Source organism: Chiloscyllium plagiosum, chromosome 3 (genome assembly GCF_004010195.1).
Source record: "Chiloscyllium plagiosum isolate BGI_BamShark_2017 chromosome 3, ASM401019v2, whole genome shotgun sequence".
Lineage (NCBI taxonomy): Eukaryota > Metazoa > Chordata > Chondrichthyes > Orectolobiformes > Hemiscylliidae > Chiloscyllium > Chiloscyllium plagiosum.
The window spans coordinates 30,025,756-30,046,627 of record NC_057712.1 but is presented as its reverse complement, the minus strand read 5'-3'; the positions used below and the strand labels follow the sequence as shown (position 1 = coordinate 30,046,627).

General features: G+C 38.5%; 1 protein-coding gene across 1 annotated transcript in view; it reads right to left on the bottom strand.

Annotated features, from left to right (window-relative positions):
* LOC122548600 (CUB and sushi domain-containing protein 1-like) overlaps nucleotides 1-20,872 on the bottom strand; it is a 2,366,391-nt gene that overhangs the window by 1,777,975 nt on the left and 567,544 nt on the right. The window contains exon 3 of the mRNA XM_043687435.1: nucleotides 13,682-13,794. Coding sequence (XP_043543370.1) covers nucleotides 13,682-13,794 — 113 coding nt within the window. The remainder of the gene's footprint in view (nucleotides 1-13,681; nucleotides 13,795-20,872) is intronic.

Genomic DNA, 20,872 nt, shown 5'->3' with positions numbered 1-20,872 from the left:
CCAGGGAATCCATCCTAAAGAAATAAACTTGTGATTTCTGTTCATAGCATTTGAATTCCTGATTTTAGTCCTTCTATAAATGATTTGGATGTGAGCATTAGAAGTACAGTTAGTAAGTTTGCAGATGACACCGAAATTGGAGGTGTGTGGACAGTGAAGAAGGTTACCTCAGATTACAACAGGATATTGATCAGATGGTCCAATGACCTGAGAAGTGGCAGATGGAGTTTAATTCAGATCAATGCGAGGTGCTGCATTTTGGGAAAGCAAATCTTAGCAGGACTTATACACTTAATGGTAAGGTCCTAGGGAGTGTTGCTGAACAAGGAGACCTTGGAATGCAAGTTCATAGCTCCTTGAAAGTGGAGTTGCAGATTGGCAGGATAGTGAAGAAGGCGTTTGGTATGCTTTCCTTTATTGGAGTGGTGACCTTATAGAGGTTTACAAAATTATGAAGGGCATGGACAGGGTAAATAGGCAAAGTCTTTTCCCTGTGGTCAGGAAGTCGAGAACTAGAGGGCATAGGTTTAGGGTGAGAGGGGAAAGTTATAAAAGAGACCTACGGGGCAACTTTTTCACACAGAGGGTGGTACGAGAATAGAATGAGCTGCCAGAAGAAGTTGTGGAGACTGGAACAATTGCAACATTTAAGAGGCATTTGGATGGGTATATGAATAGGAAGGGTTTGGAGGGAAATGGGCCAGGTGCTCGCAGGTGGGACTAGATTGGGTTGGGATATCTGGTCGGCATGGATGGGTTGGACCGAAGGGCCTGTTTCCATGCTGTACATCTCTATAACTCTATTGCATGTTGGCACTGGTTTAAATTCATTCTGTTGCTATCTTTCACAACTGAGTTTTTTTTACAGAAATCTAATGCCTTTGTAAAGATTTTTTTTGCTGCCTGTGCTGTCGAAGTCTGGTCACCTGCACTTCAAAGAATAAAATATTAGTTATTTTGGATCAACTGGAATGATCGCTGAAGAGAATGGGATATACTCCTCTGTTGTGTGTGCAAGAAAGGCGATTTTGTTACAAAGTGTGAATGAAGTACTGGAAATAGACAAATAAAAATATTCATAAATCCAGTGTAGCACAGGCACATACCCTCTGTGGACCTGTTAATACACCAGGACAGACAAAAAAGGAATTGTTGTCTTTCTAATCAAGTCCTAAGAATCTTCAGTGTCAATTGAGGTGGATAGATAAACACACTTAGATATAGACGTACAAATTAGGGCAGGAGGAGGCTATTCAGCCCCTCAAGTCTGTTACAATAAGATAATGGCCGATCTGATTATGGCATCAATTCCACTTTCTTGCTGACTGCCAATATCCTTTGATTTCTTTGACATTGGCTTACGCTCTACATTCTTGTCAGTTTTCAGTTCAGTATGATACAATCAATGCAACTTGCAATTATGTCTCATTACTAAGGACATATGGAGGATGGGAACATTTCTGGCTGTAACTGGCTGCACCTTTTTTGAGGTATTTTAGGTGTTAAAGGTAATTTCCTTGAATTCCGGGAGCAGCGATTACTGTTTTATATGCTGTTGCATTGTTTTGGAACTTTGGAGAAAAAAAAGTCAAAACAACAGCACTTCTAAAATAGAGGGAGAGGAACACAGAAACGCAGCACATGGTCAGGTAGTACAGGAGAGAGAAAGAGAGAGAGAGGGAGAGGGAGAAAGAGAGAGAGAAAATAAAAGAAACCTATACTGCTCCTTGTCACAGCAGTGAACCTGCGCAATTACTACGTTTGCTGCTTGAATTCAGGTATCGCTGGACATCGGAGTGCGTCTGAGAGAATTAAGAAACAGTGAAATTCACAACTGATCTTGGAGGAACCTGTTTGGGAGTGGTCACAGCAGAAACAGATAAATGAATACTTTTAAGTGTGGCCTTACAGTAAGTCTGCAGGAGTGAGAAGAGTGGGTGCTTTCTTGGTTATATGTTTTATTGAGATATATCTCTTGATTAAACTGAAAAATATAAGCCATAAGTATTAGGTTATCCTGGAGCAGTGTTTTGTAGAGGAATATGACAGTGCTATTTTTTGGGTCTGTAGATTGAAAGAAGCAAAAATGTCCTTGAGTAGGGTGATATGCTCTTTTTGTCGGATGTGGGAGTTTATGGAGAGCTTACGTGTTACTAAGGATTATATCTGCAATAAATGCTATTGGTTGTGAATCCTGTCAGATCAAATGGATTGATTGGAGGCAGAGTTAGATGCAACAAGGAATTTACAAGAGCAAGGGGGTGTGATAGGTTGCAGTGATAGAAAAGGAGAAAAGTTGCAGATACAGACACATAGATGGGTTAATTTCAGGAAAGGTAAGAGAGGTAGGCAGGAGTCTGCTGTAGCTATCCCCATTTCAAACAAGTTTTGGAAAAACATAGAGGGTGATGGATTCTCAGGGAATGGCGCATGAACAGTCAAGTTTCTGGTATCGAGACTGGCTCTGATGCAATGCGGAGTATGTTGGGTTGAAGAGATTGATTGTGTTTGGGGGCTTTCTAGTCCAAGGCACAGACAGATGTTTCTGTGGCCAGCAGCGAATAATCAGAATGGTGTGTTGCCTCCCCAGTGCCAGAATCAAGGATGTCTTGAGAAGGTGCAGAATGTTCTCAAGGGGAAGAGGGCCCAAAGAGGAGATCATTGAACACATTGGCACCAATGACATAGGAAGGGAAAAGGATGGGATTCTGAAGGGAGAATATAGAGAGTTAGGCAGGAATTTAAAAATGATGTCCTCAAGAGTAGTAATACCTGGATTACTCCCGATGCTGCGAGCTAGTGAGAGTAGGAATAGGTGAATAGAGCAGATGAATGCGTGGCTGAGGAGCTGGTGAATGGGAGAAGGATTCACATTTTTGGATCATTGGAATCTCTTCTGGGATAGAAGTGACCTGTGTAAGAAGGACGGATTGCATCTAAATTGGAAGGGGACTAATATACTGGCAGGGAGATTTGCCAGAGCTGTTCGGGAGGATTTAACCTAGGAAGGTGGGGGTGTGGGGGTGTGAGACCCATGGAGATGGTGAGGAATGAGATCAATCTGAGACTGGTACAGTTGAGAAAAGAAGTGAGTCAAACTGTCAGGGCAGGCAGGGACAAAGCAGAGAGCAAGGTAGGGCTGATAAATTAAACTGCATTTATTTCAATGCAAGAGGCCTAACAGGGAAGGCAGATGAACTCAGAGAATGGTTAGGATCATAGGACTGGGATATCATAGCAATTACTGAAATGTGGCTCAGGGAAAGACAGGACTGGCAGCTTAATATTCCAGGATACAAATGTTACAGAAAGGACAGAAAGGGAGGCAAGAGAGGGGGAGTGGCGTTTTTGATAAGAGATAGCATTACAGCTGTACTGAGGGAGGATATTCCCAGAAATACTGGGAAGAATTTGGGTGGAACTGAGAAATAAGACAGAGATGATCACCTTATTGGGATTGTATTATAGACCCCCGAATAGTCAGCGGGAAATTGAGAAACAAATTTATAAGGAGATCTCAGTTTTCTGTAAGAATAATAGGATGGTTATGGTAGGGGATTTTAAGTTTCCAAACATAGACTGGGATTGCCATAGTGTTAAAGGTATAGATGGAGAGAAATATGTTGAGTGCGTACAAGAAAATTTTCTGATTCAATATGTGGATGTACCTACTAGAAAGGTGCAAAACGTGACCTAATCATGGGAAATAAGGCAGGGCAGGTGACTGGGGTGTCAGTGAGGAGGCACTTTGGGGCCAGCTACCATTATTCTATTAGTTTTAAAATAGTGATGGTAAAGGATAGACCAGATCTAAAAGTTGAAGTTCTAAATTGGAAGAATTTTGATTGTATGAGGCAAGAACTTTCAAAAGCTGATTGGGAGCAGGTGTTCACAGGTAAAGGGACGGCTGGAAAATGGGAAGCCTTCAGAAATGAGATAATGGGAGTCCAGAGACAGTATATTCCTGTTAGGATGAAAGGGAAGGTTGGTAGGTATAGGGAATGCTGGATGATGAAAAAAATTGAGGGTTTGGTTAAGAAAAAGAAGGAAGCATATGTCTGGTAAAGACAAGATAGATCAAAAGAATCCTGAGAAGAGTATAAAGGCAGTAGGAATATACTTAAAAGGGAACTCAGGAGGGCAAAAAGGGGACATGAGATAACTTTGGCAAATAGCCTGAAAGAGAATCCAAAGGGTTTTTACAAATACATAAAAGACAAAAGGGTAACTATGGAGTGAATAGGGCCCCTCAAAGATCAGCAAGGCGACCGTTATGTGGAGCCGCAGGAAATGGGGAGTTACTAAATGAGTATTTTGCATCAGTATTTACTATGGAAAAGGACATAGTAGATGTGGAATGTATGGAAATAGATGGTGACATGTTGGAAAGTGTCCATATTACAGAGGAGGAAGTGCTGAATATCTTGAAACAAGTCTTGATAAATCCCCTGATCAGGTGAACCCTAGAACTCTGTGGGAAACTAGGGAAGTGATTGCTGGGCCCTCTGCTGAGGTATTTGTATCATTCATAGTCACAGGTGAGGTGCCAGAAGACTGGAGGTTTGCTTATATGGTGCCACTGCTTAAGAAGGGTGATAAGGGCAAGCCAGGGAACTATAGTGCAGTGAGCCTGACATCAGTGTTGGCACATTGTTGGAGGGAATCCTGAGGGACAGGATGTATATGTATTTGGAAAGGCAAGGACTGATTAGGAATAGTCAACATGGCTTTGTGCATGGGAAATCATGTCTCACAAACTTGATTGAGTATTTTGAAGAAGTACCAAACAGGATTGATAAGGGCAAGTGGTGGATGTGACCTATATGGACTTCAGTAAGGCGTTCAACAAGGTTTCCCATGGGAGATTGGTTAGCAAGGTTAGATCGCATGGAGTACAGGGAGAACTTGCTTCTGTGTTGTACATCTCTATGATTCTTTGACTCTATGACTTTCAAGAGCTATACAGAATACATCCACTCCCTATGAAGATTAGTGCAGAACTCCTTTTCTCCACCCAAAGGCTGTGTGAGATATTAATAGATTGGTTGGAGTGAATACAATTTCAACATTAAAACTTTCAAACCTGTTATTTCATGCAAATTCACGTGTCTTTTGCCCTATTATAATTTCAGGACCAATCCATAATATTTAAAATGGAAGTAGAATTTCCAGTGTCGAACTTTAAGATTCACATAACAAGATTTCAAGTTTTTGGGCCTTTACTGCAACAAACAAACTCAAACAAAACTAACTAAACTTTTGTAGTTTAAATATTCAAAGTATTACTGTTTACAAAACCTGACGTACTTAACACCTTCCTGTGACTTTTGAATCCAATACTTTATCATCTGTCAGCAGAGATGCTGTTGCTATTACTTACGAGTGAGAATATTGCAACTTCTTCCCAGTGATTCAACCAGGGATCAACTTTAATCTTTAGCAAGTAAGCCACCCAGTTTCATTGTCAATAGAATTTGGGTCAAGACACATGATCCATTCAATTTTTCATTTTACCTGGCATTACAAGGAGTCCCTAAGTTTAATAGTCTTATTTGTAACATCCCCAAAGTTTTCACAGGTGAAAAGACCAAGCTCCATGATGCTTGCTTCTTACTGACTTAATGAAGTGTTGAAATTAAACCAAATGAGGACAATGAGCAGGATTCTGGCTTCAAGGAATAGATATTTTTTAGATTAGCTCCAGAAAATTACATGCTTTCTGCCATGGATGAGTAGGATTTTCAGTTATACAGTTTAAACATTACCTCTAAAATATTAGCTAATTAAACAATTGAGACAGCAAAGCATTATTAATGCACTAATTACTCTTATCATTACAATTTCACTTCTCTGAGAGTTCTTTACCACTTGCAAGCTTTTTTCCTGTTATTGCGTCTTCAGTATCACAAATATAACCGTGGTGATTGTATTGTTGGAAAAGAATCAAAATTTTCCGTAAGCATAATTGACTTGGAAGCAAGGCAGTTCAGCATAAAGTGATAACTCCTTAAGAGTCTACAAGCTCAAAAGGAGATGTGGTCAACACATTTCAGTGGTGCTGGAATTCATAGACCGTTCATTCCTTGGTTAACTTTCTTCATCTTGCGTATAGATACAGCCAAGCTGTCAAAGTTACCTGATTCCACTTGCAGGAGATGGCTTGATATAAATGTAGAATTCTTGCTGTTGGTCACAAAGTTGATGTGTAATCATCCCATCCTTTGAAATTAAATCCATCTTTCTAACCTATTTTCTGTGATAGTGAGGCATGAATCTGTTTAATCAGAGAAGGACTTGAAAAAATAAAAGCAGTGCCTGGTGGAAAGCTGATTTAAAAAAAAAGTTGAAAATGCTTCAAATGTGTGGCAGGTCAGTCAGGGTATGAAAGAGGGTTTAGTTTAATGAATTGGACTTTTACATTGTTATCTTGTGACTTCTGATCATGATTTTGAGATCTCCTTAAAAAGTCAACGTACATTTCTCTTTTGGTTATGGGTCAATCTGCTGTGCGTTTTCATCATTTTCTCTCATTACTTCACAGAGTGACATTGCCTCCTGTGGCCATACTAGAGGCTTCTTAAAAAACATAAACCTACTTCATCAATAGCTCATCCACGTTTAATAAAACAGAATGCAGTTCTGAATCCTTCTGTGTCACCCACTAATGTCATACCACTCTGCTACAGACTGCAGAATATCTGTCGGATACAAATGAAATGACCTCGAGACACGTCATGTTCCGTTACATGTCTGACAGGAAAAAATTCTCAAGTTGACATTAGTAATAGTTTCAAATAAATATTTCACCAATCCTAGAGATTCAGTGGGATTTCTCATCCAAAAATCAGGAGAGTGGCTTGATGTGAAACACGACAATAAATCATACTCCATTTAGTCAACTCAATTCTTTCCCCAGATAATAACCAGCACACTAAATCAACTAACACTTTGGGATGTAAAGTATTGCAGTTATAAAGGTAACTTTCACAGTGCATTGGCCAATGTGAGATATACAACAGTCACCACTGTCAGAATATGAAGAAGTTGGAAGGAGCACCTAAATTGGAAGGGGACTAATATACTGGCAGGGAAATTTGCTAGAACTGCTTGGGAGGATTTAAACTAGTAAGGTGGGGGGGTGGGACCCAGGGAGATAGTGAGCAAAGAGATTGATCTGAGATGGGTACAGCTGAGAACAGAAGTGAGTCAAACAGTCAGGGCAGGCAGGGACAAGGTAGGACTAATAAATTCAACTGCATTTATTTCAATGCAAGGGGCCTAACAGGGAAGGCAGATGAACTCAGGGCATGGTTAGGAACGTGGGACTGGGATATCATAGCAATTATGGAAACATGGCTCAGGGATGGGCAGGACTGGCAGCTGAATGTTCCAGGATACAAATGCTACAGGAAGGATACAAAGGGAGGCAAGAGAGGAGGGGGAAGCGGCATTTTTAATAAGGGATAGCATTTACAGCTGTGCTGAGGGAGGATATTTCCGGAAATACATCCAGGGAAGTTATTTGGGTAGAACTGAGAGATAAGAAAGGGATGATCACCTTATTAGGATTGTATTATAGACCCCCCCAATAGTCAGAGGGAAATTGAGAAACAAACTTGTAAGGAGATCTCAGCTATCTGTCAGAATAATAGGGTAGTTATGGTAGGGGATTTTAACTTTCCAAACATCGACTGGGACTGCCATAGTGTTAAAGGTTTAGATGGAGAGGAATTTCTTAATTGTGTACAAGACACACTTAGGATAAATAGACAAAGTCTTTTCCCTGGGGTCGGAGAGTCCAGAACTAGAGGGATATCTGGTCAGCATGGATGTGTTGGTCCGAAGGGTCTGTTTCCATGCTGTACATCTCTATGACTCTATGAGTCTGGAGCCTTCATTCTTAACATTGATCAGGGGATGCACTTCTCTTCACCCTTGTCTGAAAGGAAATGATATCAAAGGTATGGGAGGTGCCACTGTTGGTCATAATAATGATCAAAAAGTCCACTGTCACTCTTCAGAAGTCCTGGAACAACTATAAACATCTAGTTTAGAAAATCATGTTTTCACTCCATTTAATTGATGACTAGGAACATGTACTTTACTGTAGTTTAACTATTGGCTGTAAAATGTATATAATGGGAAACACCGACAGTTCTCTTTTTGAATTCTTCTCAAAATATCATTCGCATTCTCTCCTTTAGCTCACCTGTACCTCAAACTAAGGTATGGTTTTGGAGTACACACCTTCTTTTGTGACATACATCCTGTATCTTTCAAGCCTGTGAGCTATTATAACAAAGCCTGGGCCTGTCTTTAATTCATAATCTCAAATTGGACTAAATTTCTCCCTCTCAGCCCAGATCAAGGATAGAGTGAGATAATCTCCGCAGTTCGTACCGTTGAAAATCACACTATACAAAGCTTCTACTTAGTCTCTGAAAACTACCCCAACCTCACTGGATTTTCTTTGTTTTGAAAAGGTATTACATAAGAAAAATACGATGAAAACCTTCATGCAATAGTCATATTTTTATATGTACACAAGATGGTCTCCTGGGGTCTGTCTCAGAATGGATGAAAGGATACAATTTGAAATCCACAGGAACATTATTCCATATGATTTACAATATGTTAGATAATACATTTAATATCCTGCCTTTCTATCTCTCCCCCTTTTCATCACCATACCTCCCCCCCCCACCCCACCCCCCGACCTTGACTATTGTCCGTAGAATTGAAATAGTTACTAACAAAATAGTAAGGAATTCATATAAAATGAAATTCTCATTCTCATTCATAAAACATGATGGTAATCCACAAAAGCATTTGCAATGATGTAAAATTCTGGAGGACTTCAAATTCTAATTAGTATTAAAGCTCCCACGTTAAAGCATTGTGAGATTAAAAATTAAGGAATTGGAAGTTTCTGCTTCTGGCTCAAATTGACACCCTGGAACTAACAAAACCATTGTGACTCTCAATAGCATTGAATGCCTGAGTAGTTCAAAAACATACCTCAGTTCTCTGGGATTGAGAGCCTTAATCTTTTAACCAGTTATGCCCTGGTTATGATAGTCATCATTCCTCATAGCCTTCACCATCAACTCACTCCAATATGCTAGCCATGCCAAAACATGCCATTTAACCCATGCACCTACCCCTTTCCATGGTTCTACTTACCGTTTATGTCAACCTTAGCCTATATAACCATTCCATGGTCTCTTATTCTCCCATACCAACCTATACCACTCCATCCTTAACCCATGCCAATTCATATCTCCACAGTAATTTAATGCCAACTAACCATGACTCCAACACATGATTATATTTTTTACATCCCCTGAGCCAACTTTGTGGCAACACAAATTGGCACACTCATGTCATTTTGTCGACTGTTTTGGTGAAAATTTGGTAACAAAGTTACCATCAGAACAACTTTAAAAGATATTTTTGAGCAGCATCGATGTGTTTCAAAACAATTACTGAATGCAGGTTTATCAGGTTTTTTTTCCACAGTTTCTTTGCCCTGTATTGGTAGAGATAGCTTTTCATTTGAAGCAAGACAGAGCAATTAATTGAATAAATTCTAATTATATAAGCGAATCATTCGAGTGTAACGTGCAGATTTGAAATATAGCATTCACATTAGAAGTATTCAGTGTCTAATCTATAAACCAGATAGCGATCAACAGTTTAATTTTTGAGACTTGCAGCTTACAGTTGAATAAATCTCAAAGGCTGACTGAAAACAAAAACACATCTTGGAATGATTTAAATAACAAATGGTTCAAGACGAATGGACTTGTATAATGCTGGGAGCTATTACCTCAAGTCCTTGAAGCGACCAACGCTATGACTCCTGGGTTGCATGACTTTTATGTTCTTGCTAGGTGTTTTCAGTGAGGGACAACTATAAAATTGTCGTTTTGATTTTGGGTTTGTATTTAGGATCTATATTGTAAAAATAACTTGCATTTCAGCTCTTTATCCGCACAGATGTTAACCTTCAAAGACCATGAAAACTTTACAAATGACATTGCTGAAATTATGCTTTATATTCAGTGCCATAAAAATTCACAGTTATGAACTGAAATCTATTCAGGATCACAGACCATTGTAAATTTATGAGCACATGGTGTGACCACTCCAACATCAGTAGCTGCAGATAATTCAACACACGCAGTTTGAAATTAATTCAACATTGTAGGTCAACACATCATTGATTGAGATCAATGCAACAACATGAGTTAATACCAAGGTGCGAACACAAGCTAGTGCCAATTTGTTGCTGTCACTGAGATCAATGTAGATTTGTTTTGTTCTTGCTGCTTAGATGCTTATATCTGTAATATTTAAAGTGAACATAATATTCAAAGCAACTCAGTTACTAATATAAACCACAGAGTTTTCAGGTAAATTTACATTCATTTTATAGACTGATTAAAACAAATTATGAGCCTTGAGCAGAATATACTCCACTGTAACACAAATTATTAATAATGCATCAACTAATTAGTTCAATTAAGATTTCAAATGCATAAATTAAACAAGTTCTGTGTCCACAATTACTCAATTAACTTCTTCAAAATCTCAGAAAAACAAGCAGAAAGGAGGCAAAAGTGTCATTCTGTTCATAAGAATGTGTTTCAATAAGATGGCTTTAATTTTTGATTCAGCTACAACAATCTTCACTAGTCCTCTTGTTGCATATGCCATAAGCCTAAGTTTTGAATGCTGAAGGTGATTCAACATTTATGATTGTATTGCAAAATTATAGATCTAAGTCTGGTGCTGTCAAAACAAGAAAGCTCAGAAATTTATTGTTGCCTCCTTTTTGGTATGATCAAACATCTAAATTTTTTTTAGTCCTGACATTAATTCCAGGAGGTTATTTTGTGTCACACATTGCTGTAGATGCATCTTGTTCTTTTAGCATAAATCTAAAGGTTACACCTTTTGAAGTAAGATGGTGAGCAACCAGCAAACCTTCAATGTGGGCATTAAAAAAAACAACTTCATGATAGCAAATTCTTATAAAGGTTACCTGACCTAACAAAAAAGTTCAACTCCTTTTTTCTGCTAAGACCTTTGTGTTTTTATTTCTTCTGTGGTTTTAAACAAACAAATGGTGAGAGAAATATAAGCATAATTGTAAATAACTAACACTATTATTGGAACCTATTAAATAGATTTCTTTCATATCTTTTGATTGAGATGAGTTATTTTCATTCAGACACTGGCTTGAGGAATCTACAAAAAAAAGAACACACTAATGGAACTTTGCTAATCCAGCTTATTATACCATTGCAAATTTCAGAAAATAACTCCCCAGAAAATAACCTGGAAGGGAAAGTCATGTTCATATGAACAATATCTCATTGGCTGAGATTCCACAGTTGGACAGTCTTGAAAATGAAGCAAAAACAACACCATCAAGGGACGAAAACATCAGTGAGGCAGAAAGGGCAATTGCACAATGGACAGATTTGGCAAGAGTGAAAGAGTGATGATACTAATTAGATTAATAAGAAAAGAAAGCAATTTGACAGGCGGAGAAATTATCCTGCCGTTTACAGTCTGGAAATTAAGAACTGAAACCACCGATTCCTTGCTTTTAAGGAGCGAATAACAATTAATTAACAATTAATATGACAATCCAGAAATATATGTGGATTTAATGTAAATTCTTCTTCAATGATATCGCCTGAGGAGGGAGGTAAAACAGCAATCATAAGCGCTAACCACTTGAATCAATGAAAGAGCAAATAACTGTGAGATAAGGTGGCTGGGTGAGAATTTTAATCACATCTGAAATTGAGTTGGGTAGCAAATGAATTCAAGATCAAATTTTGAGGAGTTTAACAGCCTTGAGTGTTTCATAGCAGCTAGATGGCAAAGAAATGGTGAGGATTTAGCTGAGATAAATCTAAGTTTATCCAGATTCTGCCTTTAAATTAGACTTGGATAAGGAGATTTCAAAAGATTCCCATGCATGCAGCCAATGAAATGCACCTTCCAACTTTCAGTCAAATTACTTCTGCAAACCAATAAAGCACTGCATTGATTTCTCATAATGTCATTTCTTTGTCTCAGCTAAATCCTCACCATTTCTTTGCCATCTAGCTGCTATAAAACTCTCAAGGCTATTAAACTCCTCAAAATTTGATCTTGGATTCATTTGCTACCCAACTCGAATTCAGATGAGATTAAAATTCTCACCCAGCCACCTTATCTCACAGTTATTTGCTCTTTCATTGATTGAAGTGGTCAGCGCTTACGATTGGCTCCCCCTCCTCAGGCAATATCATTGAAGAAGAATTTACATTAAATCCACATCTATATCTGGATTTGTCATATTAATTGTTAATTAATTACCATTTATTCCTTAAAAGCAAGGAATCCATGGTTTCAGTTCTTAATTTCAAGCTTTTGCCTGAAACATCAATTTTCCTGTTCCTCAGATGCTGGTTACCTGCTGTGCTTTTCCAGCATCACTCGAATTTTGACTCTAATCTCCAGCATCTGCCTTGGATGCTGTCTGACCTGCTGTGCTTTTCCAGCACCACTCTAATCTAAACTCTGATATCGAGCATCTGCAGTCCTCACTTTTGCTTAGTGCCTACTTCTGCCTCAGTTCTTAATTTCCAGACTGCAAGTGGCTGGATAATTTCTCCGCTTGTCAAATTGTTTTTTTTTCTTATTAATCTAATTAGCATCATCACTCTTTCACTCTTGTCCATTGTGCAATTGCCCTTTCTGCCTCACTGATGTTTTCCTCCCTTGATGGTTTATTTTTGCTTCATTTTCAAGAGAGCTCAACTGTAAAACCTCAGCCAAAGAGATATTGTTCATATGAACATGACTTTCCCTTCCAAGTTGTCACCTGTATTAGTGAGTGCTGATTCCAGCAGGTCCATTGGGCTCACATTGGTGGCAAGCTTTGTGATGTATTGCATGAGACAAGGGACCCCTTTGAAACCCAACCCTGTCACCTTTTCACCTGCTGCTGGCCAATGCTAGATAACAGGAACGTCTGGCATTCAGGTGCCAACAGTGGGGAAATAGCAATGATGCCAAATCCATCATGCATCACCAACCTGAACATACCCATCCAAGTGTGTGCGCACATCTTCAATATCTGTTTGTCCTTTTACTAAATTTGAAGATCTGGAAGTGAGGGTGGGAATACAGTCCTGCTGAAACTGTTTCCCTCATGGCTTCCTGAAATTGAGGTAGGAGTGTAGAAAGTAGAACAATGGGTATCAGCATTTACCCGGGTCTAAGCTGACTCTTACCTGATATCTACATCTCTGCATTTCTACTGAAGTCTTGTTTGTCAGGAAGTTATAAGGAAAGTTTTGCCCAATTCACTTTCACTTTCTAACCCGAGATGCTGATGACAATTTTGGTATCTGCTGTTCAAGCTAACATGAACTAACTTGGCATATTCAAGGATTCACTTCTGGTCTGCATGACTCATCTTCTCACTGAGCTAACACACTCAGTCATTGCGAGGAACCCCTTGATTTCTGCTTACTTCTTGAGTTTAAGCACAGTTGAGTGGGGGGAAATATGTGCATCACCATCAGAAATGTTAATATTCCAATTCAAAAAGAATAAGACTTTCAAAAATGTAAGTGCACAGCTGAGAAACAGATAAAAATTGTTGAAATCCTACCTTCATAAACAGCCTTGAATCCTTGTGCACTGACAGCAAAATCTGTGGTGAACCAGAGTGTAAGGATTGAGCCTGTGCTAACAATTGGTGATGGAAGTTGGAAGCCAGTCACCCTGAAAAAAATGCAACATGAACTGAATAAACAAATGATAAAGAAATCACTTTGCACTTGTGAAAACAAATGCAAATATATGCCTTTTTATGGATTATCATTATGTTGCTACATTTTCTTAACATTTATTATCTGGAAAGAGAGAATGTACAGCAGGGAAGGAGGAATAGCGGCACCAAATGAATTACAACTTTGGAGTGTCAGCATAGACATAATGGACCAAATAACCTCCTTCTGAGCGGTAGCCATTCTATGACTCCATTCCAAAGAATGGCCAAAACAGATATTCAGGATCTCAGCTTCATCGAGCCCACTTTCCTAGTATGTCATGGTTAAAAAAACACAAGGCAGAAGTAAACACTAAATATTTATTTGTAAATTTAAATTTATTAATTTAAGTTGTAAATTTTACTTGGAAACATGTGTAAATTGTTTATTGAACAAATAAACTTTAATTTATATAGCTTTCTTCATGATATTCTTGAACAGTTTAAAGTCATTCAAATACTTTTGAAATGTATTGATTGTTCTAATACTGAGGAGAGAGAGGCAATTTGCATTTCAAAAGATCACACATCAATAAGTTAAATAAACTTTTCTCGTTGGTGTAATTTGAGTTATAATTATTGGCCAAGGTACCAAGAGCAGCCAATATTCAAAAATGTTGTGCTCAGTTTTACCTGAGAGAACAGATAAGCCACAGTTCAACAGATCATTGTGAGGAGCTACACTAGTACACCTGATCAAGTCAATTGATTAAAGCATCACATCTGCTGCAAAAGACATTTTTTAACTCGGCTAATGAGAGTGCACAACCTGATTTGACACATCACACACACGCACATGCACATGCACAGACTCACTCTCTCTCTCTCTCTCTCTCTCTCTCACGTACACATACGCACAGATGTCTAAAAACAGCACAATCTGCTGGCAGTCAACCCATGTAACATTTTATAATTTCCTACTTTGGAAATAGAACCAGTCTGATTCAAGACTGGGATACAAACAGACTCTAATCTCACACTTCTAATGCATTGTCTGAGCTGAGATGTCACCATTTTTTTATAAAACCTTAAGTTTTCTCAGGAATGTGACTTGAAAGAAGTCCTGAGATTTACATATTAATAAATCGATACCTGCAACCCCTTCTAAATAATGAAAACTTAACAACCATCTAGGTGTGTTCAATATATCATATCAGTTGCATGACACTATGATCTTTTGCTATAAATTCTGTGGCTTATGATCCTGTCCCCCTAGTTACCTGATGAAGGAGCAGCACTCTGAAAGCTAGTACTTCCAAATAAACCTTTTGGACTATAACCTAGTGTTGTATGGTCTTTAACTATAAACAGAGAGGCTTTGCTAAAAATACAAGGGATGGTCAGTTGGAGTACTGGGAACAGTTTTGGTCCCCAATCTATGTAAGAAAAGATATGCTGCCATTGGAAGTTGTCCAGAAAAAGATCATTAAATTGAGACCAGGTCTGGATGAACTGTCTTGTGAGGTTGAGTAGGTTCTCTGTCGTCACTGAAATATGGAAGAATGAGAGGCAACCTCTTTGAAGCACACAAGATTCATAGCAGACTTGACAGTTAGTTGTGGACAGGTTGTAGGAGAGTCCAGGATGAGACACCATAATCTTAGAATAAGGGGTCACTCATCTAAGACACAGATGAGGATGAAGTTCTTCTCTCAGAGTGTGGTGCATCTGTGGATTTCTTTATTGGAGTGGACTGCTTTGGCTGGGTTGTTAACTATATTCAAAACTGAGATAGATGGAATTTTAATCAGCAAAGAAATCAAGGGTTATGGGGAAAAGGCAGGTAAGTGGGATTGAGGATTATTAATTTCATTGGATGGCTGAACAGACTTAATGAGATGAATGACTTACATCTGCTCTTGCATCTTATGGTTTTATCATATTTATGTGTAAAATAACTAAAGATTGACATTGTACATATATTCCTGATTTAGTCCTGATCCATTCCTGTCAGAAAAATATGTATTTTTCTGAAGCTATCTGCAAATGCATAAAGCAAATTCAGCCACAAAATTGTACTTCAATGAACTGAACAAGATTAGCAATGGCTATTCCTCAGTAGAAAGTCTGTGCTGGATGTGGCTTTGAAGCAATAGATAAACATTATGTCAACACACAGTCAACGTCACAATATAATTTAACAGCAATTTTTCATCTAAGCAATTAAACCATTTCAGTTCAACCAGTTCACATTTTTGGTGCTCCTTCTGTATTATCAAGGACTAGCAGCATGTGGAAATAATGTACCAAAAATAACAATTAATGCAGTGTTTAGCCTTATTGAAGTAAACTACTTGCTCCATAGCACAGCAATACTTTGAAAATAAAAATTATTTTCCCGAAACTGCAGTTTCAAAGACACTTTACTTATTCAGTTGAAGTTAGGTATGCTGAATGTGTCAGCCAGACAAGTCATTCCCATCTCCTTTATGACTGTAAAGCAGATGGTGACTTGTATTTTCAATCAATGTCTTCCTCCAGAGTGAATCTTCTTCCATGCTGTTGCCCAGCAGAAAATTACACTTTCCCAAGCATTTCCCAGTCAGAGTGTCTCTTCAATCTCATTTATCATGACAGAATTCCATCACTCCCCATGCAGACAGATGCAGTGCACAGTGAAATAGAATTGGTCTGTCTCAGTTTGAATGACAGGCATGTTAGGCTGCTTTACCTATCATGTACTTCAAAGTGCTGAGAAATGCTTGACTACTTGTTTGTCAAGTCCTTATCAAATATTCCAATGAGTGTTTATTTATATTTTGAAAATGATGCAAAGTTTTGTTAATGAACTTTGAACATAATACAGTAACAAGCGCAAGAAAAAAAACCTACCTCATCCTTCTTCATTTCTATGGAGGACGTTTCGAGAGCTGACGTTTCGAGTCTAACTGACCCTTTGTCAAAGCTATGACAAAGGGTCAGTTAGACTTGAAACGTCAGATATTTTCTCTGCTTACAGATGCTGCCAGACATTTTCCAGCATTTTCTCTTTTGGTTTCAAATTCCAGCATCCGCAGTAATTTGCTTTTACTTCAAGCTTCTATCTTGGTCTTTAAAAATATTTTTCTTTATGATAAAGGGCTTCACAGCACACTCAAATTGATGCTTCCTTAGACTGCACAAATTAGAAATGTTTTCTTCTGCCCATTCAGTTACATCTTAAATGAACATTCCCTCACATAGAAACAGAAAGAACTGCTGATGCTGTAAATCAGAGATAAAAACTGAAATTGCTGGAAAAGATCATTGGGACTGGCAGCATGTATGAAGAAAAATCAGAGTTAATGTTTTGGGTCAAAAGGGTCATTTGACCTGAAATATTAACTCTGATTTCTCTCCATAGATGCTGCCAGACCTGTTGAGCTTTTACAGCAACTTCTGTTTTTGATTACCTCACAGAACCCACTCTTCAAACAAAATTACTATTTGCTAGGTACAAATAGAATCAAAAAACACAGAAGAAGCATTTTGCCCAATGAATTTGTACTGTGGCATAGTGTCGACACTCGTCACGCTTTGCTGGACTCGACCTATCATCCTGAATATTATAACATTTCTAGTGCTCATCCCAGTACTTTTTAAAGGTTGTGAGATTACCCGACTCAACTACCCTCCAAGGCAGCGCATTCCAGACCCCACCACTCTATGAGTGAAAAAGCTGTTCCTCAAATGCCCTTTGAATGTTTTGTTTTGCACTTTAAAAGTCGGCCACCTCATAATCTTATGATCCTCTATCAAGTCCCTCCTCAAACTTTTCAGATCCAAAGAAAACACTGCAAGCTTATCCGGCCTCACTTCATAGCTGAAATGCTCCATCCAAGACAATCTCTTGGTGAATCTCTTCTATACCTTCTGCAGTGCAATCACATTCACTCTATCATGGGGAAATGAGTGTTTTAAAAACAAAATGTCTGGCATCAATGAGAATGATTGCATAACATTGTAGCCATTTTTCCTTTACATAACATGAATTGGCTTATTCTAACTAATTTTTCCATACTTGCATAAAACAAGTTGTACTGACCAAACATAATCCAATTACTATTGATATGGAATAATAATAATAAAGGACACTGGGGGGTAATTTTGACTTCACAGAGTAGTACAAATTAGGCAATATTGGAACAATTGCCAATTATGTACCTCTCCAGATTGTGGGTGAGTTATATAATAGGAGGCTGGTCTTATGTCAATCATTTCACATCATCCCACATAGTCAAAGTTATGCCATGACATCACCAATACGTTTTTGAGGTGAGGGACATGTAACTCAATTCAAATACAATCATTTTACAAGCTTTGTTTGCACATACATTCTCAATGGTACCTCTTTCAGTTTAGGAGATCTACCTTTCAATTTCTTTTCTACTACTCAAATTTTATTAGTATGCCCGAGCCTGTATTTTTCCAATTGAATAGTATTCTAAAGCTATCACATTCAGGTAGAGGAGCCAGGGAGATATGTTGGGAGTAGAGTCATTGATATGTTGTGCTTGATGAAATTAGTTGATTTATCTGAAGCTATAACCAAAGTAGTCGGCAGGGAAATATATGTGGATGTCATTCATATGAATTCCAGAAAGCATTTTAGAAAATCCCTCATAGGAACATACTTGCTAAAATTGCAGTTCATGGAATTGAAGTAAAATTATTGACCTAGTGTGTGGTAGGAGACAGACAGTTTTATTTAGATTAGATTCCCTACAGTATGGAAACAGGCCCTTCAGCCCAACAAGTCCACACCGACCCTCCGAAGAGTAAACCACCCAGACCCATTCCCCTATCCTATATTTACCCCTAACTAATGCACCTACCAGTATGGGCAATTTAGCATGGACAATTCACCTGACCTGCAAATCTTTAGATCATGGGAGGAAACCTGAGCAAACCCACACAGACACAGGGAGAATGTGCAAACTCCACATAGACAGTCGTCTGAGGCTGGAATCAAACTCGACCTCCTGATGCTGTGCAGCAGCAGTGCTAACCACTGAGCCACCATGCCACTCCAAACCACTGTGCTGCTCCACAGTGGCACCCCAGTTGGTATAATGGGCTGATACTCTGTTGGAAAGGATGGAATTAGTGGTGTCCTATAAGGACCTTGAAGCTTTGACTGTTCACAGTTTTTATTTTTGACTTGGTTAATGGAAAAGAAAGCCTAATATCCAATGTTGCTGATGACACATAGTTGGTAGCAATGTAAAAAGCATTGATAGAAGTATAAAATGATAAAGGGGTATTGACAGATTAAATGAACAAACAAAACAGAGGGAAACAGATTTAAATGGAGGTAAATGTGAATAGATAACAGGGTAATTTCTATCTGGGAAAAACTTTGAAACAGTTAAGGCATAAAATGATTTGGAGGTCTAGGTAGTTAGATTAATAAAAATGATCAAGAATTGATATAAGAAAGAATTAGAAGACTTATGGGATGTTGGCCTCTACATAAAGTGGAATAAAATACCAGATGATAGCAATCTTGTTTCAGCCATACAAAGCTCTGGGAAGACTATGAGAAAGTGAGGACTGCAGATGCTGGAGATCAGAGCTGAAAAATGTGTTGCTGGAAAAGCGCAGCAGGCCAGGCATGATTCCTGAAGAAGGGCTCATGCCTGAAACATCGATTCTCCTGCTCCTTGGATGATGCCTGACCTGCTGCGCTTTTCCAGCAACATATTTTCAGCTCTGGTAAGACTATATCTAGAGTATGGTGGGCAGAACTGGGCACCACATCTACGGAAGAACATATTGACCTTGTAAGAAATGTGGGACATATTTACCAAAATGATATGTTGACTCCAGTGGTTATTCACAAGGCGAGATTATACCAACATACTTCTTGGAACTTATAGAGAGTGATTTCTATGAAGAGGAGGAAATTGGGTAAATGGAGAGAATGACAGACATATCAGAAGTGAACTTAGGAAATACTTCTTCCCACAAAAATGAAGTTTGGAACCAAATAAGAAGTACCTTAATGAAACTCAGCAAGTCTGGCTGCATATGCAGAAAGAGTTAACATTCCAAGTTCAATATGACTCCAATTCAGAACTTCTTAAAAATAAGTTTGGAACTCTCTTCTGGAAAAGCCAAATCAATTGCTGATTTTTAACTTTGAGATATATAGTTTTTTGTTGACTAAATGTATCACGAGGTATGGGACAAAACGAGATGTGTGAGATGTAAGTCACAGATCAGCCATGATATATTACTACTGAATAGTAACGGAACAAGCTTGATGGGTTAAATGGCCTGTTCCTCTTAGTATGATCCGATGCTGAAAGTGAACTGTTAAATAAGGTTAAACTAAGACATTTGAGCAAAATTTAATTTACACCTGATAGCTAATTCTCCAAATAATGTGAATTTATAGCTCACTGTTGTTTAGCCATTTAGTATTTGAAAACATTTTTGGCAGTTTATATATAAAACTATGGATCAAATGGAATAGTTTGCCAACCACCTTCAAAAGTAAAAGAAGGCGATCTTGAGTAAATAGTGATAAAGCCGTTAAGTTGGTCAGGCTCAAGACACAGTTCGGTTCATGAACAGTGATAGAATCAGCACCAATAGTAACCTGCATTACAGATTCAGAGAAAAATATCTGGAGTAAAACTCAACATTATAACCATCATGAGCATTTGTACACCTAATGCTTCACATACAATTCATTACTTTGAAGGCTTGATTTTACAACGGAAGGGCTGAGAGGGCAAATTCCTTGTACCACCCGTCCCAGCACAAACTAATGGAGAAAATTCGGAAAAGATTGCTTTGCTGTGCATGCTCCAGTGGATAAAACAAACAGGGAGTAGGACTTCCGTCAATCATTGGAATCAGCACCACTCGAACCCAATAGTGGACACCTGTTGAGATTGCAAGTAGTCCCTCGATGAAGACAGAAATCGATCCCAGATTCAGGTAGGTTTTAGGCAGGAAGGATTTAGATCCAGTGGGAGGAGGTGACAGGACTGAGGGAAAGATTTGGAGGCCAAATGGGGAGAAACAAAGTGGGGGCTTGTGTTC